At 40.5% G+C, this 25260-nt stretch overlaps 1 protein-coding gene across 7 annotated transcripts in view; it reads left to right on the top strand.

Moving 5' to 3' along the window:
• Positions 1 to 25260, top strand: part of LOC124551048 (zinc finger protein 716-like) — a 293881-nt gene that overhangs the window by 102675 nt on the left and 165946 nt on the right. The window contains exons 6-8 of one of the 7 annotated variants that reach the window (XR_006967760.1): positions 14001 to 14315; positions 14401 to 14548; positions 14620 to 14697. The exons of 3 other annotated variants lie outside the window; for them this stretch is intronic. Coding sequence is in view for 3 of the 4 variants with exons in the window: in XM_047125914.1 (XP_046981870.1) it covers positions 14856 to 14962 (107 nt within the window). In the remaining variant the exon portion in view is untranslated. Of the gene's footprint in view, positions 1 to 14000; positions 14316 to 14400; positions 14549 to 14619; positions 14698 to 14850; positions 16284 to 25260 lie in introns of those variants that run through there. 3 more of the 7 variants (XM_047125917.1, XM_047125914.1, XM_047125915.1) reach the window with 3 other exon arrangements.

Consider the following 25260-nt stretch of genomic DNA (forward strand, 5'->3'; position numbering starts at 1 on the left):
TGGTTCCTGAAGAGGGGCAGCAGCCTTTTCAGTAGTTGCAGGGGAACAGTCTGGATGATTGACTGATCTGACCCTGTAACACTAACCAAAATGGCCTTGCTGTTGTGGTACTGCGAATGGCTGAAAGCAATAATTTTTCCCGAGGGCATGCAGCTTTACTGTATGATTAGCAGATTCAGAAGGATGTAGGCTGCAGTAGGTACTGGGAGATGAAGCTTGCACAGGATAGAGTAGCATGGAGAGCTGTATCAAACCAGTCTCAGGACTGAAGACCACGACAACAACAACAACAACAACAACAACATCTGTCATTTCACCAGGTGGCCAGAGATCATCACGATACCGATATGAGCACCGAATCGGTCACAAACGCGTTGCTGCACTCTTGGTTCTCCAGGTTTGGTGTACCACAAGACATAATTAAAGATCGCAGGAAACAATTTGTAAGCCAACATTTCAATGAACTTCTCCCACTGCGCACTTCAAGCTACCATCCAGAAAGCAATAGAATGGTAAAGTAATTCCACCACTCAAAATGGCCGTAATGTGCAGTTCATCATCATGGTCAGAAGCATTACCACTGGTTCCACTCGGGTTGAGGATGTCAGTGGAGGAGGACATTCAACAATCACCAGCAGAAATGGTCTACGGCAAACAGTTTGGGGTTCCAAGACAATTGGTCTTGCAGGCACATGCACAAGCTGCTGTTTTGGAGCTATGCACTTCTTTGAACAGCAACTCAGTCTCACAGTGAGGTCCATTCAGCACACCATTCGAATCAGACATGGAGACCTGCAGGTGTTTGTACATGAAGACTTAACAAAAGCAACACGTGTGGCTCAGATTTGATACTGTGCAGCCTCCCCTTCTTTTGCCGTATTCAGAACCACACAGAGTCGTCGCGCTGGGAGCCATGCTACCATGATTGAGAAATATTGTAGACAGGAGACGGTATGAATAGTATGACTCAAGCCTGCTTGCTTATACAGATGGAGAGTACATCCCATTTGAGTACCACAGCATGGCAGTCCAATGAGGAGGCTGAGCCTTTAGCACCACTAGAAGACACCTCAGACTGGGAGCAGTCTTCACTTGCACCAGCTGTTTTCTCAAGGACTAGCAGACACATTAACTGCGTGTTCCCTCACATGCCAGGAGTACCCAGTTTCAAAAGTAGAAGAAGAGGGTGGGTGCTGATCTGGTGGCACCACAGTACACTTCACCACGATATGAACGTAATGATGATGCATAATAATAAGCATTTTTGCTGTTGTTGCTATAGTTACTGTTGTTATATGCAGTTGTTCTCTAGTCTCTTTGCTTTGCCTTTCTACGCTTGTAAAATGAACGTTCATAATCAAATATTGAACAATATTTATTGTGAATGTGAGAATAAGTTAGCATTCCCATAACTTATAGTAACAAGCTACCATTAGATACACAGCTTTTCACAACAGTACTACAAAACAGAGAATTTTCATTTGTTTTACTACTGTATTTATCAAAAGTTACTCACTGAAAAATGTGCAGAAAATCTCATGCAGTTGCCAAAAGTGTCCTCAGCAGCCCACGTACTCCGTATATCTCATCTGCTGACCACTGGTGAAAACAATAACGAGCAGAAAGCCCTCTCGAAATGCTGTGCTCTGCATACCTGCATGAACAGCACCTCTACTGTGCACACACAGACCCACGGCAGAATAGAATGATTCCCGTTTCTCCATTTCAGATAAGCTGTCTCCTAAAATCATAACTGCACTTGTTCTGCCACTAGGTGGCAGGCTGTGTACACCTGACTTGTATACACTAGGTGTTTTGTGTAATACCGGCTTTCGTCTATACATGTTTTTCATGGTTAGTGGTTTATTACTTGCTAATTTTGAATGCACTGCTGTAACTAGTTTCGTAAAATTTCTTTTGTAAACAGATTATAATTTTTTGCAGTTGTATTATAAATATGAGAACTGTAATGTCTTCGACTTTCCCAGCAATTAGTTGTCATCTCTTTGAGATTGGATGTTCTGCCAGTTGTCTGTCTTCCCAACACGATATTTCAACACTGTGACTCGACGTCTTCGTCAGGTGTTCCTTGAGACTCGGGCACAACACCTGACCTTGACGATATAACAATACAAGATCTTTCCAGAAAGTAACCTCTGTTGGACTACAAGTAAAATATTCGAACTGTTGATCAAAATTTACTGGAAAAATCTGAAAACCACTGCTTTGTACACTTCTGTGCATAGTCACCATTCAGATTTAACCATTTATCATACATTGTAACAAGATGACAAATTCGCTCTGCATTAAATTGTGCTACCAGAGATTGCAGCCTCCCTGCATCAGTTTCTTCAAGTTATTCATCTGAGTTAAAGTATTTAATAGATTTTGCTTGGAACAAAGTCTGCATTGTTGAGTGGGTGTTAAAATCAGGTCTTGTTTAAACTGAATTGATGTTACAACTCTTTTGTTTCCTGGCCAGTGTGTGGTGCTTCATGACTGTCATAGTCAAAAGATCATTTTGCTTGTTTTGAATGGATCTTCTCTGTTTCTGTGGGGCCAATTGTTTAAATTCCACTGACTGGAGATAAATTTTGATCTTAGTTCAGAAAAAGAGCCCAGTTCACAAGCTCATTATGTTGTATAACACTAAACTTGCATCGACTGAGCAAGGTTTCGTGTCTATTTGAATTAGCATGCGACACTTTTGGCATCATATCTAAATTGGCTTCGACACTATTCTCGTACTTCTGCTGAAGGTATTAATCGATATTGTAGATACACAGGATTTATAATTGGAGGTTTTGTACTGTAAAGATGGAGTGAAATAAGCAAAAGAAATGTGTCACACGTCTTCAAGAAACTTATCCACTACCAAGAAACATTGAAATACTTAGCTGTCCACATGAAGTTCTCCGATACGTGTAAAGTAACTGAAAAGAAACAACATAATTCTCAGCACTTGATACTTCTGAACATAGGATGCTGTTTACCGTGACAGCTCAGAATGTTGGAAAAACAGCACTTGGCAGATTCAGAAGTGTGATTTCAAAATATCCTGGTGTTATAATTATCTGCATAACCAAAACCAGAGAGAATATGTCATTCAGCAGTTGATAAATCTCAGTTACCTGCTGTTGGCTGTCAAATGGTAAGCCTGATTTGAATTACAAATACAAACTGTAGATGACAGGTTTTCAGGTGTTTGCTGAAAATCATTAAAACATATATAATGCAGAATGTTGACCTTGGATTTAGGTAACTTTCTGTGGGATGAAACTTGCAATAGTTTGCAAGTTTTAAAGCCGTTGTTATTCAATGTTAAAAAATCTGTAGACACAGAGAGCTGTAGAAGTATACATTTGCACTGTCTATTTAGTTAGACCTGTCACCACACAGATTTGTTTGACCACCATTGAGGAACTGAACATTGTCCTTTTGGGGGGTGGTATATCCGTACTTTCCTCAGACATTGGAACAGCCCCCAATCCTGATAAATGAGGATCTACAGTAATGTGGACTCCAAACCATGATGAAACTTGGTATTTTGCACATCAACAAATATTGTGAGAGCTGATAGGGATGATAGTTGAAAATAAATTCGACCTTTAGCACCGTACTTCAGCACACAACCACTAAGTCACTGAAACCTTTTCTACTTAACAGATGACTGATAATTATCATTTTTGTAATTCACATATGCTTACTATTTCTGTTCGTCAACACGCATGCTAAATATGAATTACGTATTACTGCTATGAGAACCTAGAGTGCATTTTGTAAGAGATGTTCAATCCTTATTAGCTGCTGGCTGTTTATTGCAAATAATTTTGATTTGCCTTTCTTACTCTGCCATTAATTTTTTATAATATGTGTGTAAACTGACAACATTAAGTCATTTCTACAAAATGTTATTAGGTCAGTTATTATCTGCTCTCGTTACTTACATTGCTGGTATGTTACTTGATGTAATTCAACAGATCAAAAAGGATTATTTTAAACTTCAGTGGTGTGGGAGGGGCACTTTCACATATTTACTTGCATTTTGTTTATGTTATCGGTATCTTCTTTATTATTTATCCATTTTAGCATGTATTTGTACAAAACCAAATCTGGTGTTTTGTAATGTCAGTAGGTTATGAACTTAAAATTATATTTGAATTAGACTCGATGCCATGTATCTGCCGTTCACCTAAAGGGATCAGAAACTCCTCAGACACTGAAACATCACAAGTTTGCATATGTACAAGAAGTTGCCTCACCAGACTGCATCGATCACAGTGAAGGTGCAGATGGCAGGATAAGCAGACCAGAGCTCCTCTGTGCCAGGGACCTATTTCTTCTGCCATGTCACGTGTGTGGAACTAGATCAGCACGAATTACTTCATACCGCAGCTATATAGGACGGTGCACGTCAACACGGGCAGTTCGCTCCACCAGAACTTGGGGCCAATTCGTGTATCGGCTCCTAATGGCCCATCAGTAAGAGCCCGGTTGGAAGCTACAGCAGGAGGGCCGATGACTTTCCAGTGATATACTGAGATATAAATGCCGGCCAATTCTACCGAACATGCAACCTCTGTTGTTAAGGATTATAGTATAGTCTTCATGTCCCAATACTTTTATTCACTGTGTTTCAAGCATATGCCTATTAGTGTGTGAAAAGTTGTATTATTTTTTATTGAGGAGAGCTTTCCTTTGTTGTGATTAAATGTCTCTACTGTGGTCATAATAAACCCTCCTTTTTGTTTACCTGTGTCTTCTTATTTCTTATCAAGCATCTCTCCATGGGAGATTTTTTTTTTTTTTTTTTTTTTTTTGACATCAGTCTACTGACTGGTTTGATGCGGCTCGCCACGAATTCCTTTCCTGTGCTAACCTCTTCATCTCAGAGTAGCACTTGCAACCTACGTCCTCAATTATTTGCTTGACGTATTCCAATCTCTGTCTTCCTCTACAGTTTTTGCCCTCTACAGCTCCCTCTAGTACCATGGAAGTCATTCCCTCATGTCTTAGCAGATGTCCTATCATCCTGTCCCTTTTCCTTATCAGTGTTTTCCACATATTCCTTTCCTCTCCGAAACTGCATAGAACCTCCTCATTCCTTACCTTACAGTCCACCTAATTTTCAACATTCGTCTATAGCACCACATCTCAAATGCTTCGGTTCTCTTCTGTTCTGGTTTTCCCACAGTCCATGTTTCACTACCATACAATGCTGTACTCCAGACGTACATCCTCAGAAATTTCTTCCTCAAATTAAGGCCGGTATTTGATATTAGTAGACTTATCTTGGCCAGAAATGCCTTTTTTGCCATAGCGAGTCTGCTTTTGATGTCCTCCTTGCTCCGTCCGTCATTGGTTATTTTACTGCCTAGGCAGCAGAATTCCTTAACTTCATTGACTCCGTGACCATCAATCCATTTTATATTGTTGAACGCTTTTTGCAGGTCGACAAATCCTATGAAAGTGTCTTGATTTTTCTTTAGCCTTGCTTTCATTATTAGCCGTAACGTCAGAATTGCCTCTCTCGTCCCTTTACTTTTCCTAAAGCCAAACTGATCGTCACCTAGCGCATTCTCAATTTTCTTTTCCATTCTTCTGTGTATTATTCTTGTAAGCAGCTTCGATGCATGAGCTGTTAAGCTGATTGTGCGATAATTCTCGCACTTGTCAGCTCTTGCCGTCTTCAGAATTGTGTGGATGATGCTTTTCCGAAAGTCAGGTGGTATGTCGCCAGACTCATATATTCTACACACCAATGTGAATAGTCGTTTTGTTGCCACTTCCCCCAATGATTTTAGAAATTCTGATGGAATGTTATCTATCCCTTCTGCCTTATTTGACCGTAAGTCCTCCAAAGCTCTTTTAAATTCCGATTCTAATACTGGATCCCCTATCTCTTGTAAAACGACTCCTATTTCTTCTTCTATCACATCAGACAAATCTTCACCCTCACAGAGGCTTTCAATGTATTCTTTCCACCTATCTGCTCTCTCCTCTGCATTTAACAGTGGAATTCCCGTTGCACTCTTAATGTTACCACCGTTGCTTTTAATGTCACCAAAGGTTGTTTTGACTTTGCTGTATGCTGAGTCTGTCCTTCCGACAATCATATCTTTTTCGATGTCTTCACATTTTTCCTGCAGCCATTTCGTCTTAGCTTCCCTGCACTTCCTATTTATTTCATTCCTCAGCGACTTGTATTCCTGTATTCCTGATTTTCCCGGAACATGTTTGTACTTCCTCCTTTCATCAATCAACTGAAGTATTTCTTCTGTTACCCATGGTTTCTTCGCAGCTACCTTCTTTGTACCTATGTTTTCCTCCCCAACTTCTGTGATGGCCCTTTTTAGAGATGTCCATTCCTCTTCAACTGTACTGCCTACTGCGCTATTCCTTATTGCTGTACCTATAGCATTAGAGAACTTCAAACGTATCTCGTCATTCCTTAGTACTTACGTATCCCACTTCTTTGCGTATTGATTCTTCCTGACTAATGTCTTGAACTTCACCCTACTCTTCATCACTACTATACTGTGATCTGAGTCTATATCTGCTCCTGGGTACACCTTACAGTCCAGTATCTGATTTCGGAATCTCTGTCTGACCATGATGTAATGTAATTGAAATCTTCCCGTATCTCCCGGCCTTTTCCAAGTATACCTCCTCCTCTTGTGATTCTTGAACAGGGTATTCGCTATTACTAGCTGAAACTTGTTGCAGAACTCAATTAGTCTTTCTCCTCTTTCATTCCTTGTCCCAAGCCCATATTCTCCTGTAACCTTTTCTTCTACTCCTTCCCCTACAACTGCATTCCAGTCGCCCATGACTATTAGATTTTCGTCCCCCTTTACATACTGCATTACCCTTTCAATATCCTCATACACTTTCTCTATCTGTTCATCTTCAGCTTGCGACGTCGGCATGTATACCTGAACTATCGTTGTCGGTGTTGGTCTGCTGTCGATTCTGATTAGAACAACCCGGTCACTGAACTGTTCACAGTAACACACCCTCATTCATAACGAATCCTACACCTGTTATACCATTTTCTGCTGCTGTTGATATTACCCGATACTCATCTGACCAGAAATCCTTGTCTTCCTTCCACTTCATTTCACTGACCCCTACTATATCTAGATTGAGCCTTTGCATTTCCCTTTTCAGATTTTCTAGTTTCCCTACCACGTTCAAGCTTCTGACATTCCACGCCCCGACTCGTAGAACATTATCCTTTCGTTGATTATTCAATCTTTTTCTCATGGTAACCTCCCCCTTGGCAGTCTCCTCCCGGAGATCCGAATGGGGGACTATTCCGGAATCTTTTGGCAATGGAGAGATCATCATGACACTTCTTCAATTACAGGCTGCATGTCCTGTGGATAAACATTACGTGTCTTTAATGCAGTGGTTTCCATTGCCTTCTGCATCCTCATGCCGTTGATCATTGCTGATTCTTCCGCCTTCAGGGGCAATTTCCCACCCCTAGGACAAGAGAGTGCCCTGAACCTCTATCTGCTCCTCCGCCCTCTTTGACAAGGCCGTTGGCAGAATGAGGCTGATTTCTTATGCCGGAAGTATTCGGCCGCCAATGCTGATTATTTATCAAAATTTAGGGAGTGGCGGGGATCGAACCCGGGACCGAAGACATTTTGATTATGAATCAAAGACACTACCCCTAGAGATATAGGACCTGAATTACGAAATTTCACCAGTCAAAGTTGTCAGAGTTCATGGCGATATAATGTGAGACTGCTGTTTATGCTACACAGATATCAGAGTTCAGTTTGAATAGAACGAATTTTCAGCACTAATCTAAGATCAGCTGATGTATATAGTCTGCCCTCAATGTCTTATTGTAGATTTCATCATAAAGTGTCCTTTCACATTATACAAAATTCAAACCAAGATTCCTTCAGCATCCGAAAAAATAACAACCAAACTTTATGGCTGATAGTACTTATTATGCAATTTTGCTTTGTTTGATTTAGCAGTAAGAGTTCCACACCATTGACTGCAGTTTTAGCTCTGTGTTAGCATAGAAAATCCATCTTGTCACCAGCCATAATTTATTTTAGTAGGTCTTTTTCTTCCAAAACATAACGAAAGACAAAGTCCAGAGAACAGTCATCCGCTTAGTTTTGTTGTTCTCAGGAAGATGTTTTAGTACCCAGTGACAGCAGAACTTGGGGTAAACCTAATCTCTTGTCACAGTCTCTTTCAAAACACTCAAATAAATCTCTATAGAGTTTTTCATCAGTTAAGATATTTTGGAATGCAAAATTTTTTCATCAGTTTTGTGCAGCAGTTTGTTGCTGATGTCAGACATAATGCCGCTTCTGTGTTCACAGATGTTTGTTCTTCAACTCTTAAACAAATTGACACCATTGAATCAGACCTGACTTCTGCCCTCCATGGTTTAGTCCACATGCAACAAAAATTTTGTGACAAGTGTCCACACCTGTGAGATTATTTATCACGGAAACCATGTTTGAGAATGAGTTTCACATTTGGTATGATTTTTCAGTTGCAGTTGCCGTGGTCATTTAGAACAGTGATGGTCGAAAAAAAAGAACCGTGACCTGCTGTGTGTAGGAACTGTTCCTCTTCCCCCTCCTCCCCTGACACTGCTACTTCGCATGCTACTTGAAGATGGAGATTACTTCCATACAGCACTCGATGTACACTACCTGTGATGACAGTACCCACTCACCTACCAGTGGCCATTAATATGTGACGTGTTCACCCTTCTTCACCTTTATGATGTCTTCATCTCAGCTAGGGACATTCAGTGAGCTATCTGAATGTCTGTGGAGAAATGGCTGCCCATTCTTCCTTGAGAGCCAAAACCAGAGGAGGTAGTGATGTTGGACACTGGGGTCTGGAGTGAAGTCAGCAAGCATTCTGAGACATCTCGAAGGTGCTCCGTTGGGTTTAGGTTGGGACTCTGGATAGGCCAGTCAATATCAGGAATGTTGTTGTCCAGGAACCATTGCCTCACAGATGCTCTTTTATGACAAGGTGCATTGTCATGCTGATACATTCACTGCCTCTGAACTGTACACAGTACACAACGCTGTAAAACACGTTTCACGTCCTTTTCTCAAGCGCAATAAGGAGACCGTATCCTAATCACGGAAAATACAAATGGTGGTAGATAATGTGCTCCAGGCATTCTTCAAACCCAAACCCATCCATCAAATTGCCTTAGGGTGTAGTGTAATTCATCATACCAAATTATTCTTTTCCTGTCACCCACTGCCAGTGGCGTCGGTCTTTACTCCACCTCAATCACCACTCAGCACTGACTCCATAAATGTGTGGCTTACGAGGAGCAGCTTGACCACTGTAACTACCTGCACACAGTCTTTGTCCTAACTGGACTGCTTCTAGTACTTTGGAACTCCTCAGGTGTGTTCCTTCTGCTGCTCCGCGCAAATTTTTCCTCGGTGCTCGAAAGTCTCTGTCTGTCAGTAAATGAGGTCTACCTGGTCTTGGTTTATCTGTAGTTGTTCCTTCACGTTTCCAATTCACTGTCACATCACCAACAATCAACTTGGGCAGTTTAGAAGAGTTGAATAGTCGACGTTCGAAGTCTCTGAGCTCTCCTGACCAACCTGTTCCATTATTACTGCTTCCCTACTGGCAACACAATACTCTCTGCCTGCTTCTGTACCAGTGATTCCACCTCTCGTGAGATGTAGTGGTCAGTTCCACATTACATAAGGTTATCCATATACATACGTTTGATCAGGTAGTGTAGTTAATGTTATAACTGGTATTTTGTTTTAGAGGTGTTACGCTGTGCATCCTTATGTTCTATTTCAGAAAGCAGTGGCAATAAAAAATTAAATTGGGAATATAAATACATATTCACAAGTTATGCTTCATAATGATGTTCTGGTGGTTATATTTATGTACCAATTACAGTGTAAGCATTATCTGAGGATGATTGCTAATCAACTGAAAGCAGTTATCATGTAGCTGTTAGTTGATTATATTGCTATCTTGGCCATTAAAGTTTATGAAAAGCATTGAAAAGGACGCTAGAAATATTTAAGCTTTCAGACGAAGTCCTTCTTCCAAATTAGGAAAAAAACACACACACAAATCAGTTCATGCTTGTTCTGCCAATGCGACCCTGTCAAATGGGACACAGCAATCGACAGTGTTTCAGGGCAACCTGTTTCCCTTGGGTTAGGAAACTGTCCCTAAGAGGGGAATGAATCAGCATTGATCAGCCGCATGGGGATGCAGAAGGTAATGAAAACCACTATAGTAAAGGCACTTTGTTTGTATCCACTGGGCATAAAGCTCGTAACTGAAGAAAGACAATGACCTCTCCATTGACAAAAGTTTCCGGATTAGTCTCCCATTCGGATCTCTGGGAGGGGACTGCCAAACGGTAGATAACTATGAGAAAAGATTAAATAACAGACAAAATGGTAACATTATTCGAATTGGTGCATGAAATGTCACAAGTTTGAATGTGGCAGGGAAGCAAGAAAAGCTAAAAAAGGAAATCCAAAGGCTAAAACTATATATCTTGGGGCTCAGTGAAGTGAAATGGAAGGAAGATATGGGTTTCTACTCGTGCAATATAGGATAGTATCAACAGAAGCAGAAAATGGTATTATAGGAGTAGGATTTATTATTGAAAAATCTACCTTTTTTACTAATTGAGGAGAGCCCCAGTAGATGTTACAAACAGTTTCTTTATTACCATGCAAAAAATCGGTGGTTACAATAGGGATAGCAAGAAATTAACTCCATCTCTTCTGCGGTTCCATCTAAATACAGTTCTGATGTAAAGACTCCAAACTAACTCTCGGGAGCCAGAACTAAAACGGGAAAAACTAATACTCCAAGAACTGTTGCCTGCAACGAAGCCTAACCTCTCTCCGAGATGCTGACTTCTCTGATCGCATATCGACGAGAGCGTAAGTGATTGGCTGTAAGCAGTCGACACACGACTCGGGCAGCCCTCATCGACAGTAACTGTCCGCAGTGGTCCCTGGGTTGGCTTAAAAAGTCCATCTTTAGGAAGAGACGTGTTGCCTCCCAGTAACTCGTGAACGGATGGAGGCACAGTTTTGTGGTGCGACCAGTGACCTCTTGCTATAGCTCTCTGTGCACCTCCTGGCGGTCTGTGTGTATACTTGATGTTCTTTAGTGGTTGCTACAGAGCACACAAGTGTCGCCTACCGTCACCCGTGCATTGTGAAGCCCCTATTACACGATGCGCTTAAACTGTACACTTATGCACCAGCGCCCCGAGCTTGCGTACCTGTAACTACAGACTAGTTCACTCCGACCTATTACACCATCCACGTGAGATAAACCTACCATGCATCCGCAGCAGACAGTCATAATGCGCGAAAAGAAAATAGAACTGTCTGATGCCTTGTAAATTCATTCGTTCTACTGCACTCATCTTGAGGGGGACTGTATGATATATTGGAATGTATGTTCAAATTATGTCTGTAAGCTCAAGGAACTCAAGGTTCCTATTTAACAATTGAAACAAATGAGCCCTCGGTCACGATTTTTAGACTAAATCAACCAGGTTTCGACACTACTAGGCGTGAATTCATCAGAAGTATAAACTACTAAAGTGGCCTATAACATCGTCAGAGTTTTAGGGTGCGGTAAGACATTATTATATAAGGAGTGTAAGTACTGAATATCAGTAACAGATAAAGACAGTACTTACATGTCACATATAAAGTAATCAACACACCAAAAGGGCTTTAGTCACAAAACATTTAAGACAGAATAAGTGAAGGCGAGCCACTATGAGCTGCTCGTACCTGTACAGCCACAGGATGCAACGGACTGAGGAGAATATAGCATTGCACCGAACGTGCCATCTAGTAGCCGTAGGCACAATTAGGCTACTTCACATTCTAGTGCAGGCAGATAAAATTATAATTAATAATGTTCAGTACATATAGCGGTAGACAATGTAACATTTTGTCTGCATCAGAACTTAGAAGTACAATATAAAGCATAAAAACGTCATTATGAAAAATACAGAGAGGGCTGAATGACAGCTTAGCAATATAAACTTGAAATACAGCCAAAAAACCATTTAATAATTAAAAGTTATGAGATTGACTTAGAAGGAAAAGAACATTTCGGCAAACTGGACAAGAAGACCCGAAGTCAAATGTCAAGTAACGGCTTTATACCGTTGAAGAAATTTTTATTACGTAGCTGCAGCTGTTCATTGAGAATGAGGGTATCACTCCGAGAAAGATGTTTAAAAATCTGCTATTCTTCCAGAATATCTAATCTATCCCCTTATCATAGAAGATGATAAAATCTCTTTCAATATTTTTCGTAAAGTAACATATACTGACCAGATCGTACTTGCATCTTCCACTCATCCAGTCTCATAAAAAAGCCTTCTTTGACTGCTATTCACCGAGCTACTTCCAATCCACTTTTGAAAGAAAAGTTCAAGGACGAAATCAATGTACCCAAAACGATAGCAGGTAATAACGAGTGTAAACTTAACATAGTAGATAACCTCCTTAAAAAGAAAACTACTAAAAGAGTTACTACACTCGGCACCTCTATTATTGAGTCCAACCCAAAAAATTGTTTCTCTCTTCCTTTCCTGGGGCCCCTCTCCTATCAGATCCAACGCCTTCTTCGAAATAAATACGACTGCAACGTTGCTTTTTCTACCAATAACTATAAAAAAAAACTTCATTCATAATTTACAATCTATTCGTTCCACTTTAGAAAATTCTGGCATTTACAAAATTGTTTGCGACACCTGTTCTTCTTACTACATAGGTCAAACAGGACATGCCTTTACAACCACATATAAAGAACACCTGTTAAGAAAAAATGGCACTAGCCCCCCAAATTCGTCCTGTGCCGACCATCTTCTTATTACAGGTAACGCGCCTAAAGCTATTTGCGATAGCTACAAAAGAAAGGGCGTAGATTAGATATTCTGGAAGAATTAGAGATTTTTAAACATCTTTCTCGGAGTGATACCCTCATTCTCAATGAACAGCTGCAGCTACGTAATAAAAATTTCTTCAACGGTATGAAGTCGTTACTTGACATTAGACTTCTGGTCTCCTTGTGCAGTTTGCCGAAATGTTCTTTTTCATCTAAGTCAATCTCATAACTTTTAATTATTAAATGGTTTTTTGGCTGTATTTCAAGTTTGTATTGCTTTCTACAAGCTGTCATTCAGCCCTCTCTGTATTTTTCATAATGACATTTTTATGCTTTATATTGTACTTCTAAGTTCTGATGCAGACAAAATGTTACATTGTCTACCGCTGTCAAACAATGTTGATTTTCATTATGTACTGAACATTATTCATTATAATTTTATCTGCCTACACTTGAATGTGAAGTAGCCTAATTGTGCCTACGGCTACTAGATCGCACGGCTACTAGATGGCACACTTGGTGCAATGCAATTGTTCACCTGGCCGCATTTGTTAATGCGGGCACCTCAGTCCGTTGCATTCTGTGGCCGTACAGGTACGCCTTCACTCATTCCATCTTAAATATTTTGTGGCTAAAGCCCTTTTGGTGTGTTAATTACTTTATATGCCACATGTAAGTACTGCCTTTGTCTGTTACTGTTATTCAGTAGTTAACACTCCTTATATAAAAATGTCTTACCGTACCCTATAAGTCTGTGACTATGTTATAGGCCACTTTAGTAGTTTGTAATTCTGATGAAGGCACTCCTATCAGTGTCGAAACCAGGTTAATTAAGCCTAAAAATAATGACCGAGGGCTCATTTGTTTCAATTGTAACCTAGAAATGGTCTCTGAACGTGCAGCCATTTTTAAAACTTTGCGTTCCTATTTAGTAACAAATTATTTTTATCTTTATTTATTAAGTAATTCTTTTTCACTTACGTAGTTTAGTACTGTTCTGAATTGCAGACTCAACAGTTTTATATTATGACACTTGGTTACACACAGATATATGTATATCGAAATTTACATTTATACAGCTTATTGCACATGGAGGACCCCCTTGTTTTTGGAGCGACTACCCTGGCAGTGACAGTAAATCTTTGGATTAGGGCAGAACGGCGACGAAAACGAAAAGCCAGACGTTGTTGGGTTCGACCGTGGCTGGAAAGAACGGACGAAGATAGGGGAGTATATTCACTGTTAATGAAAGAACCGAGGCCCGAAGATCCACAAGAATTTCGGAACTTCGTAAGGATGGACATGGCTTGTTTCAAGAAGCTGCTGTCTATGATAGAAAATAGAATCAGAAAGTGTGACACAGTGATGAGGGAGGCTATCTCACCTTCTCGAAAGTAAGAATTAAATATTTATATGTTTTGTGTTCATACCAGCCAAGATCACTGATAAAATACCAGTTGATGCCCTGTTATGTTGCAGGCTGGTTGTAACATAACGGTTCCTGGCGACTGGAGAATCTTTTAAGAGTCTGGCCTTTAGCCACAGAATAGCACAGCCCACCATTTCAAAAGCTGTTGTGGATGTGTGCACTGCAATTTGCAACACTTTAAAGGACCAGTACTTAAAGGTGCACTTGTGTTATTTTTTTGAATATATGTATATACCACTCAGGCGGTAATTAAGTATATAACGTTACAGGCACCAGCAACAGAAGAAGAGTGGGAGAAAATTGCCAAAGAATTTGATGAGCTGTGGCAGTTTCCAAACTGCATTGGTAAGCCACAAAATTAAGTTACATAATGTGGAGAAAATCTGAAAATAATAAAATGTATTTAAAATTCTTTTAATGAAATACACCCAAATCAGCTTTAGGCTCCCACACTGCAAGTCTATGCACTGCTATATAAAACTACTTACTTTTATTTTCAGGTGCAATGGACGGGAAACACATAGCATTTGCCCAACCACGAACTGCTGGATCAGCATACTTCAATTATAAAAAATTCCACAGCATTGTTTTACTAGCTATTGTGGACGCTAGGTACCGATTCTTTTTAATCGACATTGGGTGCAGCGGGAGTGTGTGTGATGGTGGGGTATATGCGAGCAGCCTGATCAGCAATGGTCTCCAGGAAAACTGGTTGAAGATACCACAGCAAAAATCACTTCCTGGCACGAACATTGAAGTGCCGTATGTGGTACTTGCTGATGATGCCTTTCCCCTGAAGCCACATATCATGAAACCCTATAGAGACTGCCAGCACCAAAAGCCCAACCAGATTTTTAATTACAGACTGTCAAGAGGGAAGCGAGTAGTGGAAAACGCTTTCGGAATTCTAGCCAACCGCTTTAGAGTTCTTCTCAGTACAATTCGACTACCTGTTGAGAAAGTGGAATTAATTGTTCAGACTTTGTGCATACTGCACAACTACTTGATTGAAGAGGCTGACAGCACATATCTGACAGATGCTGATACAGAAAACACAGACTTGTGCGCCATAAACAATGGTTCTTGGCGAGCAGAGAAATCTCTCTCAAGCATATCCCGGCAGAGTGGAAATCACACGTCACTGTGCGCCAGGGAAGTGCGCGAAAAATTTTGTGAATTCTTTAGTTCATCAGGTTATGTTTCATGGCAGTGGGAAGCTGTTAAGAAGTACAAAGTTTAACAGTAATAATTTACAAAACACAATCTTTTATTTGAAAATAACTCATTAATGAAAGCCAATCTCGTAACTTTAAAATCAGTTACTGATTTCTTTATGAATCCCATCCATGATAGATTTCATCACATTCAATTTTACTTCATCCTTAATTGCTGGATTTTTAATTTTTTTCAATTCAGCAGCAGCATACTGTCCGAACTTATCATCTTCATTGCTGCCACTAAGTGACACTTGAACGTCTCTTAAAATAGACAATGTTGAGGTGGCCAATTCTCCCTGCTATGCCTCTTGCTTGCTGAAGCATAAGGCTCACTCAGAGATGAATGTGGTGATCTCTGAGATGTTAACACAGGTGTACTCCCCTCTGCACATTCCACAGTATGTCTTGGGAGTACTGGAAATAGAAAACTGATACAGTATTGTGCTACATACTAGAGTGAGTCAAATGAACACCTTAAATTTGTAATAACAAATCAAAACTTCGCGCCGTTATCCTGTACGTTGGTAAACGAACTACAAACAGCGCGCAGAATGGCCTGTAGATGGCAGCATAGTGCAAATGCACACATTCCATCGCAGTCCCAGTATAAAGATGGCCGCCCCACTTTCGACTTGCACCGGGGAAGAACAGCATTCTGTTATTCGTTTTTTGCGTAGTGAAGGTGTAAAACCTATTAAAATTCATCGACAAATGAAGGTTCAGTATGGTGATGCATGTTTGTCACAGCAGCAAGTTTACGAATGGAGTAGGAAGTTCGCAAATGGTCTGACTTCAATGGAAGATGCTCCTCGTCCAGGTCAGGCGCAATGAGCTGTGACTCCACAGAACATTGCAGAAGTTGAAGCCATAGTGAAGGAAAACCGCCGATTGGCACTGAATGATATTGCAGCATGCTTACAGATTAGTCATGGGTCAGTACGCCACACTGTTCATGCTGTGCTCCAGTTTCACAAAGTGTCTGCAAGATGAGTGCCACGGCAGCTGACGTCAGAATGAGAGAATGACGTGTTGATGCTTGTGAAGAACTTCTTCGGCACTTTGAACGAGAAGGTGATGGCTTCCTTGCAAGAATCGTTACCTGGGACAAAACCTGGGTTCACTTCCACCAACTGGAAACGAAGAGAGCGAGAAAGGAATGGAGCCATTCCTCATCAACAAAACCAAAGAAGTTTCGAACACAACCATCAGCTTGGAAGGTTATGCTGACTCTCTTTTGGGACGAAAAAGGCGTCATTTTGAAGCATTACATGTCTAGAGGGACCACTGTCACCAGTGCATCATACACAGATCTCCTAAAAAATCATCTGCGGTCTGCAATCAAATCAAAGCGACGTGGATTGCTGTTAGCTTGTGTCCTTTTGCAACATGACAATTCAAGGCCCCACACTGCCCGTACAACAGTTGCAACAATCACAGACCTGCATTTTGACTGTCTTCCTCATCCACCATACTCACCAGACCTTGCCCCAAGTGATTTCCATATGTTTGGACCACTCAGAGATGCAGTGGGAGGAAAGAAGTTCCGTTCCGATGAAGAGGTACGCCACTTCTGATGAAGAGGTACGCCACGCGGTGGTTGCGCGGACTACCAAAAGAATTTTTTTCTAAAGGAATTTATGCACTTTGTAAGTGCTGGAGGACTTGCATTGAGCAAGGGGGGGGGGGGATTATGTTGAAAAGTGATACAGCTTTGTACCATTTCTGCACAATAAATAATATTTTTAAAAATATTTAAGGTTTTCATTTGACTCACCAGCATATATATTACGATATCTAATATTAAAGTGGTTAAGTAATTACAGTAGCCTGTTTAAAGATGTCTTTGTAAAATAATGTTAATGTAAATGACTTGTATGAAAGTGAAGTAATATTTTGTTGCAACAAATATACACAATATAATCAAAATGTTACGTTCTTTTCGTCAAGCAAGCTTTATGGCTAATGAGCTGCGATTGACATACATGAGAACACTGTTTATGCACTTACGTTACTGTTTTCATCTTCACTACATTCCTCATTTACTGTGGGCTCTTCAGTTACTGTGGTCACCTCAGTATTCTGAAATAGTTGATGCGTTATTCTCTTGTTGTAATTACTGTTTATAAATTTTATTTAAATTTGGTAGATTCTTACACAAGAGGCAGTAATAATAGTCCTGCTACACAGATTTGATGAAAGTGACTGTGGTATCTGAAATAGCAGATAGTCAATAGCAGATTGTTCATTGGTGAACTACTCACAATATTGAAAACTATGAACCCACATGGTAGCATGAAAGTGTCACTTGTTTTCCAAAATACCATAACTAACATAAGCAAATATACTAGATGAGTTGGCATATCCATCTATATTCTTGAATCAGAATAAGCTGTCTTACACAATGCCAAATTCAACGGAAGGACAAAATGTTATACAGCTTGGGATGTTGGTCACTGTTTTCCTTGGTCATTATTGGTTTGATGAACATTCTAGACAGTTCAAGCAAACGATTTGGCCAGCCATCGAAAATGTATGAAACACAATCGACAGGTCAGTTCGTGCACAGAACCCTGCACCAGCAACACTTTCGCTATTATGGATGGCTTAGAGGCAGCATCGCTCCGTATTTCTGCAGAGTACTTCCAACAACTTGATGAGATCATGTCACGTCTAGTTGCAGCAGTACTCCGAGCAAAAGGAGGTCCGACACGGTATTAGGGAGTGTCCCATGAAGTTTGTCTCCTGAATGCAGTGTTATATCACACTGCCAGCTTCACCGAAATGTTGGGATATAAACAGCTTGAGTCTGCTCTTGTTTTATTTCGTTAGTTGATGCTTGTTTATTCAGTAAACAGTTGGATGGTAAAGAGAAGCCTGACTATTGGCGGGACATACACAATTACTGGAAGGTTTCCCATTATCAACGTGGTTGGTATTATGGTTGCAAGAGGCTGATTCCATGCACATTTTTCAATTGTGATCGAGCTTACTGAAAATCGAATACTTTCTTCTTTTTTGGGGGGAGAAGGGAGGGCGTGGTATTGTGATCATGATTACCAGGCATATAGTCATCCTGACAAATCGGTGTTCATATCTACCATAGATACTGTGTATCATCATGTATTACAATAAGATACGAAATGAAAAAAAAAGAACAATATAGGAAGCTTGTAGGTTAGTCCTAGTTGCAGACATACTTTGAGATAACCAAACTGCATGTTGTTCACCAGAGTAATAGTGCACCACAAAAATGAAGATAAACATGGCGGACATTGTGAATAAAAAGTTCGGAAATTAAAAATGTGCTTATGCTTTGGAAATGAAGTGGTAGTGCGACGTCCAGGACAGAGGAGAGGAAATGCAGATGCCAACAAACTGTAACTAGTTACTTATTTACCTAACAAACACAACGTGAACTGTTTGACAATCTAAACACATCTAAAGTATCGTTCTAGCTCCCATTGAAGATGCATTAGAGTAAAAAACTAAAAGAAAGGGCGAGAAACGTCTGGGAGAAATAAACTACAGTGCAGCAAGAAAAGGCAGTTTTATTCACAAAAAAGCCCTGTTCAGTTGGAGTGTGTAATAGTCTACATTAATTTGTTCATTTATTGATGCAATGCTGAGTCACATGGAAATGCCTAAAAGCTTGCACTGACAGAAGCTATCCCACTAAAGCGTGCTTAACAATATTTTTAAAACCAGTGTTAAGAAGGAAAATACTGCTGCCTCGTACATGTTGCTGCGATAGGTATTGTGAAGTCATGGTAAGACTAAGTAAGCAGAAAAACATTTAACCAGTCAATCTTCCCACGGTGAATATGCAAATGGAATGGGAAGGAACCATAGTACGTGGTACAAGGAGAAATACGCTCTGCCACGTACTTCACAGTGGTTGCAGGGTATTTCCATAGATGAAGATGTAAGCGCCCATTCAGAAATGAATAGATGAGTTCGAAATTAAGCATCGGGCTGTTCACTGGTACAATGATTCTGTTTCAATGGAATAAAATTTATGATTCAGTAAATAGAGTATGATACAAGATGTCCAATTTAAACATACAATAATATGAAATTTAATAAATTGTGACATAGTTGAGAATTTAGTGGCGGTATGGTAACTCAAAATGTTTTCTGTGTTTGTTTGCGGTTGTTGGTACCACATCCGAATGCACGTAACTGCTTTGTTCAAGTACGCGCACATCAGTAGCCATGTGGATTCCACAGCAGAACCATGTTTTGCGTGCTTTCTCCGGCGAAGATAAAGTTTGTTACACTGGAAAACCGTCGTTTTCGGCGTACGGGCTCCATCCAACCGACGATGTTCCCACTTAACATAACAATCAAGAAATGGGAAGCGGCTAGGGGAACCTGGGAGTCTGCTTTCGATGTTGGCCTCCACACCAAGCGCACAGTTGCAGAGGCTACAGTTGAATTAATCTGCATGTTCTTCCGGCAGAGTCGGCCTAATAAACAAGTAGGCAGTTAAAGTTACCTCGTTCGACAACACTCGATGTTGTCCACAAAAGGTTGCACCCATAGGTGTAGTAACTGCAGCTTCGTTGCAAAATGAAGCCTGAGGACTGACTGCAGCGGTAGGCATTTGCTAAGACAATACTGGCACAAATGGATGGAAATGAGGCAAAGTGAGACATTCATCATTTCATCTGTTTCTCTGACGAGGCTACATTGTACACTTCCAGCACTGTAAACACGCCAATTACCACATAGGGGAAACTGAATCCACTCCCTCTCCCACACCACCTAGTGATTCGCTGTGAACATGACTCTGTGAAAGTGAATGTGTGCGGATAGTTGAAGGACAAGGTTATAGGCCCATTCTTCTTCATGGAGCTTATAATTAAATGCAACAACATATGTAGACATGTATGCTCTGCGACAACTTCCTCGTGACATTATTTTCCAACAAGATGATGCATCACGCCATTTTGCGAACATTGCAAGAGATTTCTTGGATCATGAGTTCCCAGATCACTGGATTGGAAGAAGTAGTTGAAACATTATGCCACTTTTTTCTGTAAGGGTTTATCAAAAATTTAGAGACACCAGCTGCATGATCTACCAGACCTGCCCCATCACATTTGTGCAGCCGTCACAAATCTTATGTCTGCAATCCTGCAAGACACTCCAAGAAAAGTTGGATATAGATTAGATGTCTCTCAAGCATATTGAGGTGAGTAGTAGGGTAATGGCAGTGCTGGTGCATTTTGTTCATGCAAGGCACATACATTCAGGGCAAACCTGTTGGTATGCTGATTGATTAATGACTCGCTGGGTGTTGATTTATGACCTCCCTGGGGATAATCTGTCCTGTGAAATGCTTCACCCCTCCGCTTCCACCTCCCCCAACTGTCTAGGAAATCTCCATCGCCAATACAAGCACACATTCGATGTTAATTGACTAATTCATTAAATTGATGAATTAATTACCTCTCCCTTGTTAGAAAATTGGCAGGCAAAAGACTCAGTCTGTGCAGAGCTGCTGGAAACGAAAGAGATAGGGTAGTTTATTTTCTTTATTTGAGTGCTACCTGGTCGGAAATTGGCAGGAAAGGCTTAGTCTCTCCCCTCCTCATCCTCCTCCCCTCCCTATCTGGAAACTGGCGGAAAACGCTCTGTCTGTCTGTCTGTGCTGAGCTATTGGACTGGAAGGTGCAAGCATTATCTTCTCCAACAACTACATGCCTTACTTGCGTAATTACGCAGATGAAGATTGCAGGTGTTGTCTTGTTGGAAGATTTTCATGTGTTTGCTCACCTTGACATACAGTGATCGACTGAGCTAGTGTGCAGTGCCACCACTGGAGGACATCCCACCCCCTCACCCCCTACCTCCCCACACCTCCCAGAAAAATTGCTAGGAAAAATCGCTGAGCTGGTGGACTGGAATGATCCCACAACCGGAAATTCAGCTACAGTGTGGAGGGTATAATAATATTTAGTTTATTTATAAAATCCAGTTTTTTTATTTTGTGGGAAAAGCTCGTCATTCTTGCTTTTTATTTGATTTTGGAAGGTGCAGGTCTTGTAAACTACATCAAAAAACGAAGTAATTAAATGCAGAAATAGATCACTGTTTTTCTGATTGCGCTTGGAATACTGTCCTTAAATCGATATCAAAATAAATCACTGCTGTTATTTTCAGAACTACAGACTCAGCATACAGGAAAGTCAAAACAACCGTCAGTGGCATTAAAAATAATGGTGATGACATTAAGAGTGCAAAGGGAGTTCCACTGTTAAATGCAGAGGAGAGAGTGGATAGGTGGAAAGAATACATTGAAAGCCTCTATGAGGGAGACGATTTGTCTGATGTGATAGAAGAAGAAACAGGAGTCGGTTTAGAAGAGATAGGAGATCTAATATTAGAATCAGAATTTAATAGATCTTTGGAGGATTTAAAATCACATAAGGCAGAAGGGATAGATAACATTCCATCAGAATTTCTAAAATCATTGGGGGAAGTGGCAACAAAACGACCATTCATGTTGGTGTGTAGAATGTATAAGTCTGGCAACATACCATCTGAGTTTCGGAAAAGCATTATCCACACAATTCCGAAGATGGCAAGAGCTGACAAGAGCGAGAATTATCGCACAATCAGCTTAACAGCTCATGCATCCAAGTTGCTTACTTGAATTTTATACAGAAGAATGGAAAAGAAAATCGAGGATGCACTAGTGAATGATCAATTTGGCTTTAGAAAAGGTAAAGGCACGAGAGAGGCAATTCTGACGTTGTGGTTAATAATGGAAGCAAGACTAAAGAAAAATCAAGATGCGTTCATAGGATTTGTCGACCTGGAAAAAGAGTTTGACAATGTAAAATGGTGCAAGATGTTCGAAATTATAAAAAAAGTAGGGGTAAGCTATAGGGAGAGACAGGTCATATACAATATGTACACAGCCAAGAGGGAATAATAAGAGTGGACAACAAAGAACATAGTGCTCATATTGTTGTGGTTGTTGGATGTTTAAGGGGGACTAAACAGCGAAGGTCATCAGTCCCAGTGCTCATATTAAAAAGGGTGTAAGACAAGTATGTCGAGGTCAAGTCATAAACCCAGATCCTTACTTTGAAATTGACCAACATTCTAAGTTCAGAAAAGTTCTTTAGTTTAAATATCTTGGATCATGTTTCAACAGTAAAAGTATTATAACAATGGATATAAACGAAAGAATAGCCTCAGGGTCAAGATGTCTGTACTCACTAAGCAACCCACTCAAAAGTAAAGCTTCGTCAATCACCACAAAGATGAAGATATACAACACTATCATCTGCCCCATAGCACTGTATGGTTCAGAAAGCTGGACACTTACAAAGAACGAAAGAGAAAAATTGAATGTTTTCGAAAGAAAACTCTGGGTACCTGTGTTGGAGAATGGCATGTGGAGTATTCTAAAGAACAATGAAATTTATGAGTTAATGAATGAACCTACTATCATCAGAAATTAAAAAAATAGGAGACTGCAGCAGGCTGGACATGTGGCTAGAATGAAAAACAACAGATTCACCAAGAAAGCATTTGAAGGAACTCTCCAGGCAACAAGACCATTGGGCCAACCTCGTACAAGGCGGAAAGATGACATACAGAAGGACATCACAGCATTAGGAATTTCCTCAGGGTGGAGAGAGACTGCGAGAGATAGAAGGTGGTGGAAGCAGATCGTTGATGCAGCACGTGGTCTACAGGGCCTGTGATCGCTGAGAAGAAAACCCCTATTGTTCAATCTTTGCATTGAGGAAGCAATGGTGGAAATAAAAAAAAGGTTCAGGAGTGGAATTAAAATTCAAGGTGAAAGGATATCAATGATACGATTCACTGATGACATTGCTATCTTGACTGAAAGTGAAGAAGAATTACATGATCTCCTGAACGGAATGAGCAGTCTAATGAGTACAGAGTATGGACTGAGAGTAAATCGAAGAAAGATGAAGGTAATGAGAAGTAGTAGTAATGAGAACACCGAGAAACTTAACATCAGGATTGACGGTCACGAAGTGGATGAAGTTAAGAAATTCTGCTACCTAGGCAGTAAAATAACCAATGACAGATGGGGCAAGGAGGACATCAAAAGCAGTCTAGAAATGGCAAAAAGGGCATTCCTGGCCAAGGGAAGTCTACTTGTATCAAATTCGGCCGTAGTTTGAGGAAGAAATTTTTGAGAATGTACAGCTGGAATACAGTGTTGTATGGTAGAGAAACATGGACTGGGAAAACCGGAACAGAAGAGAATCGAGGCATTTGAGATGTGGTGCTACAGACGAATGTTTAAAATTAGGTGGACTGGTAAGGTAAGGAATGAGGAGGTTCCGTGCAGAATCGGAGAGGAAAGGAACATGCAGAAATTACTGATGAGGAGAAGGGGCAGGATGATAGGACATCTGTTAAGACATGAGCGAATGACTTCCATGGTACTAGAGGGAGCAGTAGAGGGCAAAAACTGTAGAGGAAGACAGAGATTGGAATATATTCAGCAAATAATTTACGATGTAGGTTGCAAGTGCTACTCTGAGATGAAGAGGTTAGCACAGGAGAAGAATTCGTGGTGGGCCACATCAAACCAGCCAGAAGACTGATGACCAAAAAGAAATTGTGATCTGGAATTAGGGCATTGGGCGCCCGGACGCCACACACACACACATGGCCGACTCCAAACTGGTGCTACTATTCTATACTTCATTCCATTCCTTGGTGATTCCACTTATTATTTCATGGGAAGCGAGGTTAGTGGGCGCTGACATGAGCTGTACCCAAGCGGGGGGAGCTCCATCTTCTGGAAATTGATTAAATAAAGAATAAGCAGCAATATATAATTGATATTGATTTGAATTTCTTGTCATGGGTTCCTTCCTCTCCAGCATGGACAGTCTTTTTGCCACCAAGGAGGGGGTGAGGTGTGGAGGTGGGACATCCTCTACTGGTGGCATCATGCACTAACTCTGTTGATCCCTGCATGTCAAAGCGAGCACACATTCGAAAATTTTCCAACAAGACAACAACTCCAATCGGCGTCAGTGTTATTATGTAATTAGGATATGAAGGTACTGTATACGAGTCTTTCCCACCAGATAAAGAAATCCAAGCCCTGAAAACTGAATTTTATAAATTTATCCTTTCCTATGTAACTGACATTGATTTCAGTTTCATATCGTGAGCTCCTTTTCTCCAGCACAAACCAAGTCTTTTTCCCATCAGTTTCCAGATAGGGAAGGGGAGGGAAGAATTGGGGCAGTGGATGGGAGGGTGGGGGATTTCTCAGAGGGGGAGGGGTTAATTAATTAGATTAATTAATTAATCAGATTAATTAGTGAATTTGATATCAAAAGAGTGCTTGTAGAAGGACAGATTATCCCAGGGGGGTCATAAATCAATTAGCATAACAATAGGTTAAGGGAAGTGGGAGGATTTACATGTAAAACCACTTAGCAGAATGATAGGTTAAGGTCATAAATCAATCCTCTGTTACAATTTAATTAACTTGCATATCAATTTGATATCAAAAGTGTGCCAGAACCACCATTATCCTACTATTGAGATGTGTTAGATGTATAAAAAACATTGAGTTACCATACTTGTAGGAACATACCATCAATAAATATCTCAATTATTTCTCAAGTAATTACATTTTATTTTGTTATTTGATTAAGCCCAGACACCTCATATTAAGAG

The sequence above is a fragment of the Schistocerca americana genome, chromosome 9, assembly GCF_021461395.2.
Source record: "Schistocerca americana isolate TAMUIC-IGC-003095 chromosome 9, iqSchAmer2.1, whole genome shotgun sequence".
Classification (NCBI taxonomy): Eukaryota; Metazoa; Arthropoda; class Insecta; order Orthoptera; family Acrididae; genus Schistocerca; species Schistocerca americana.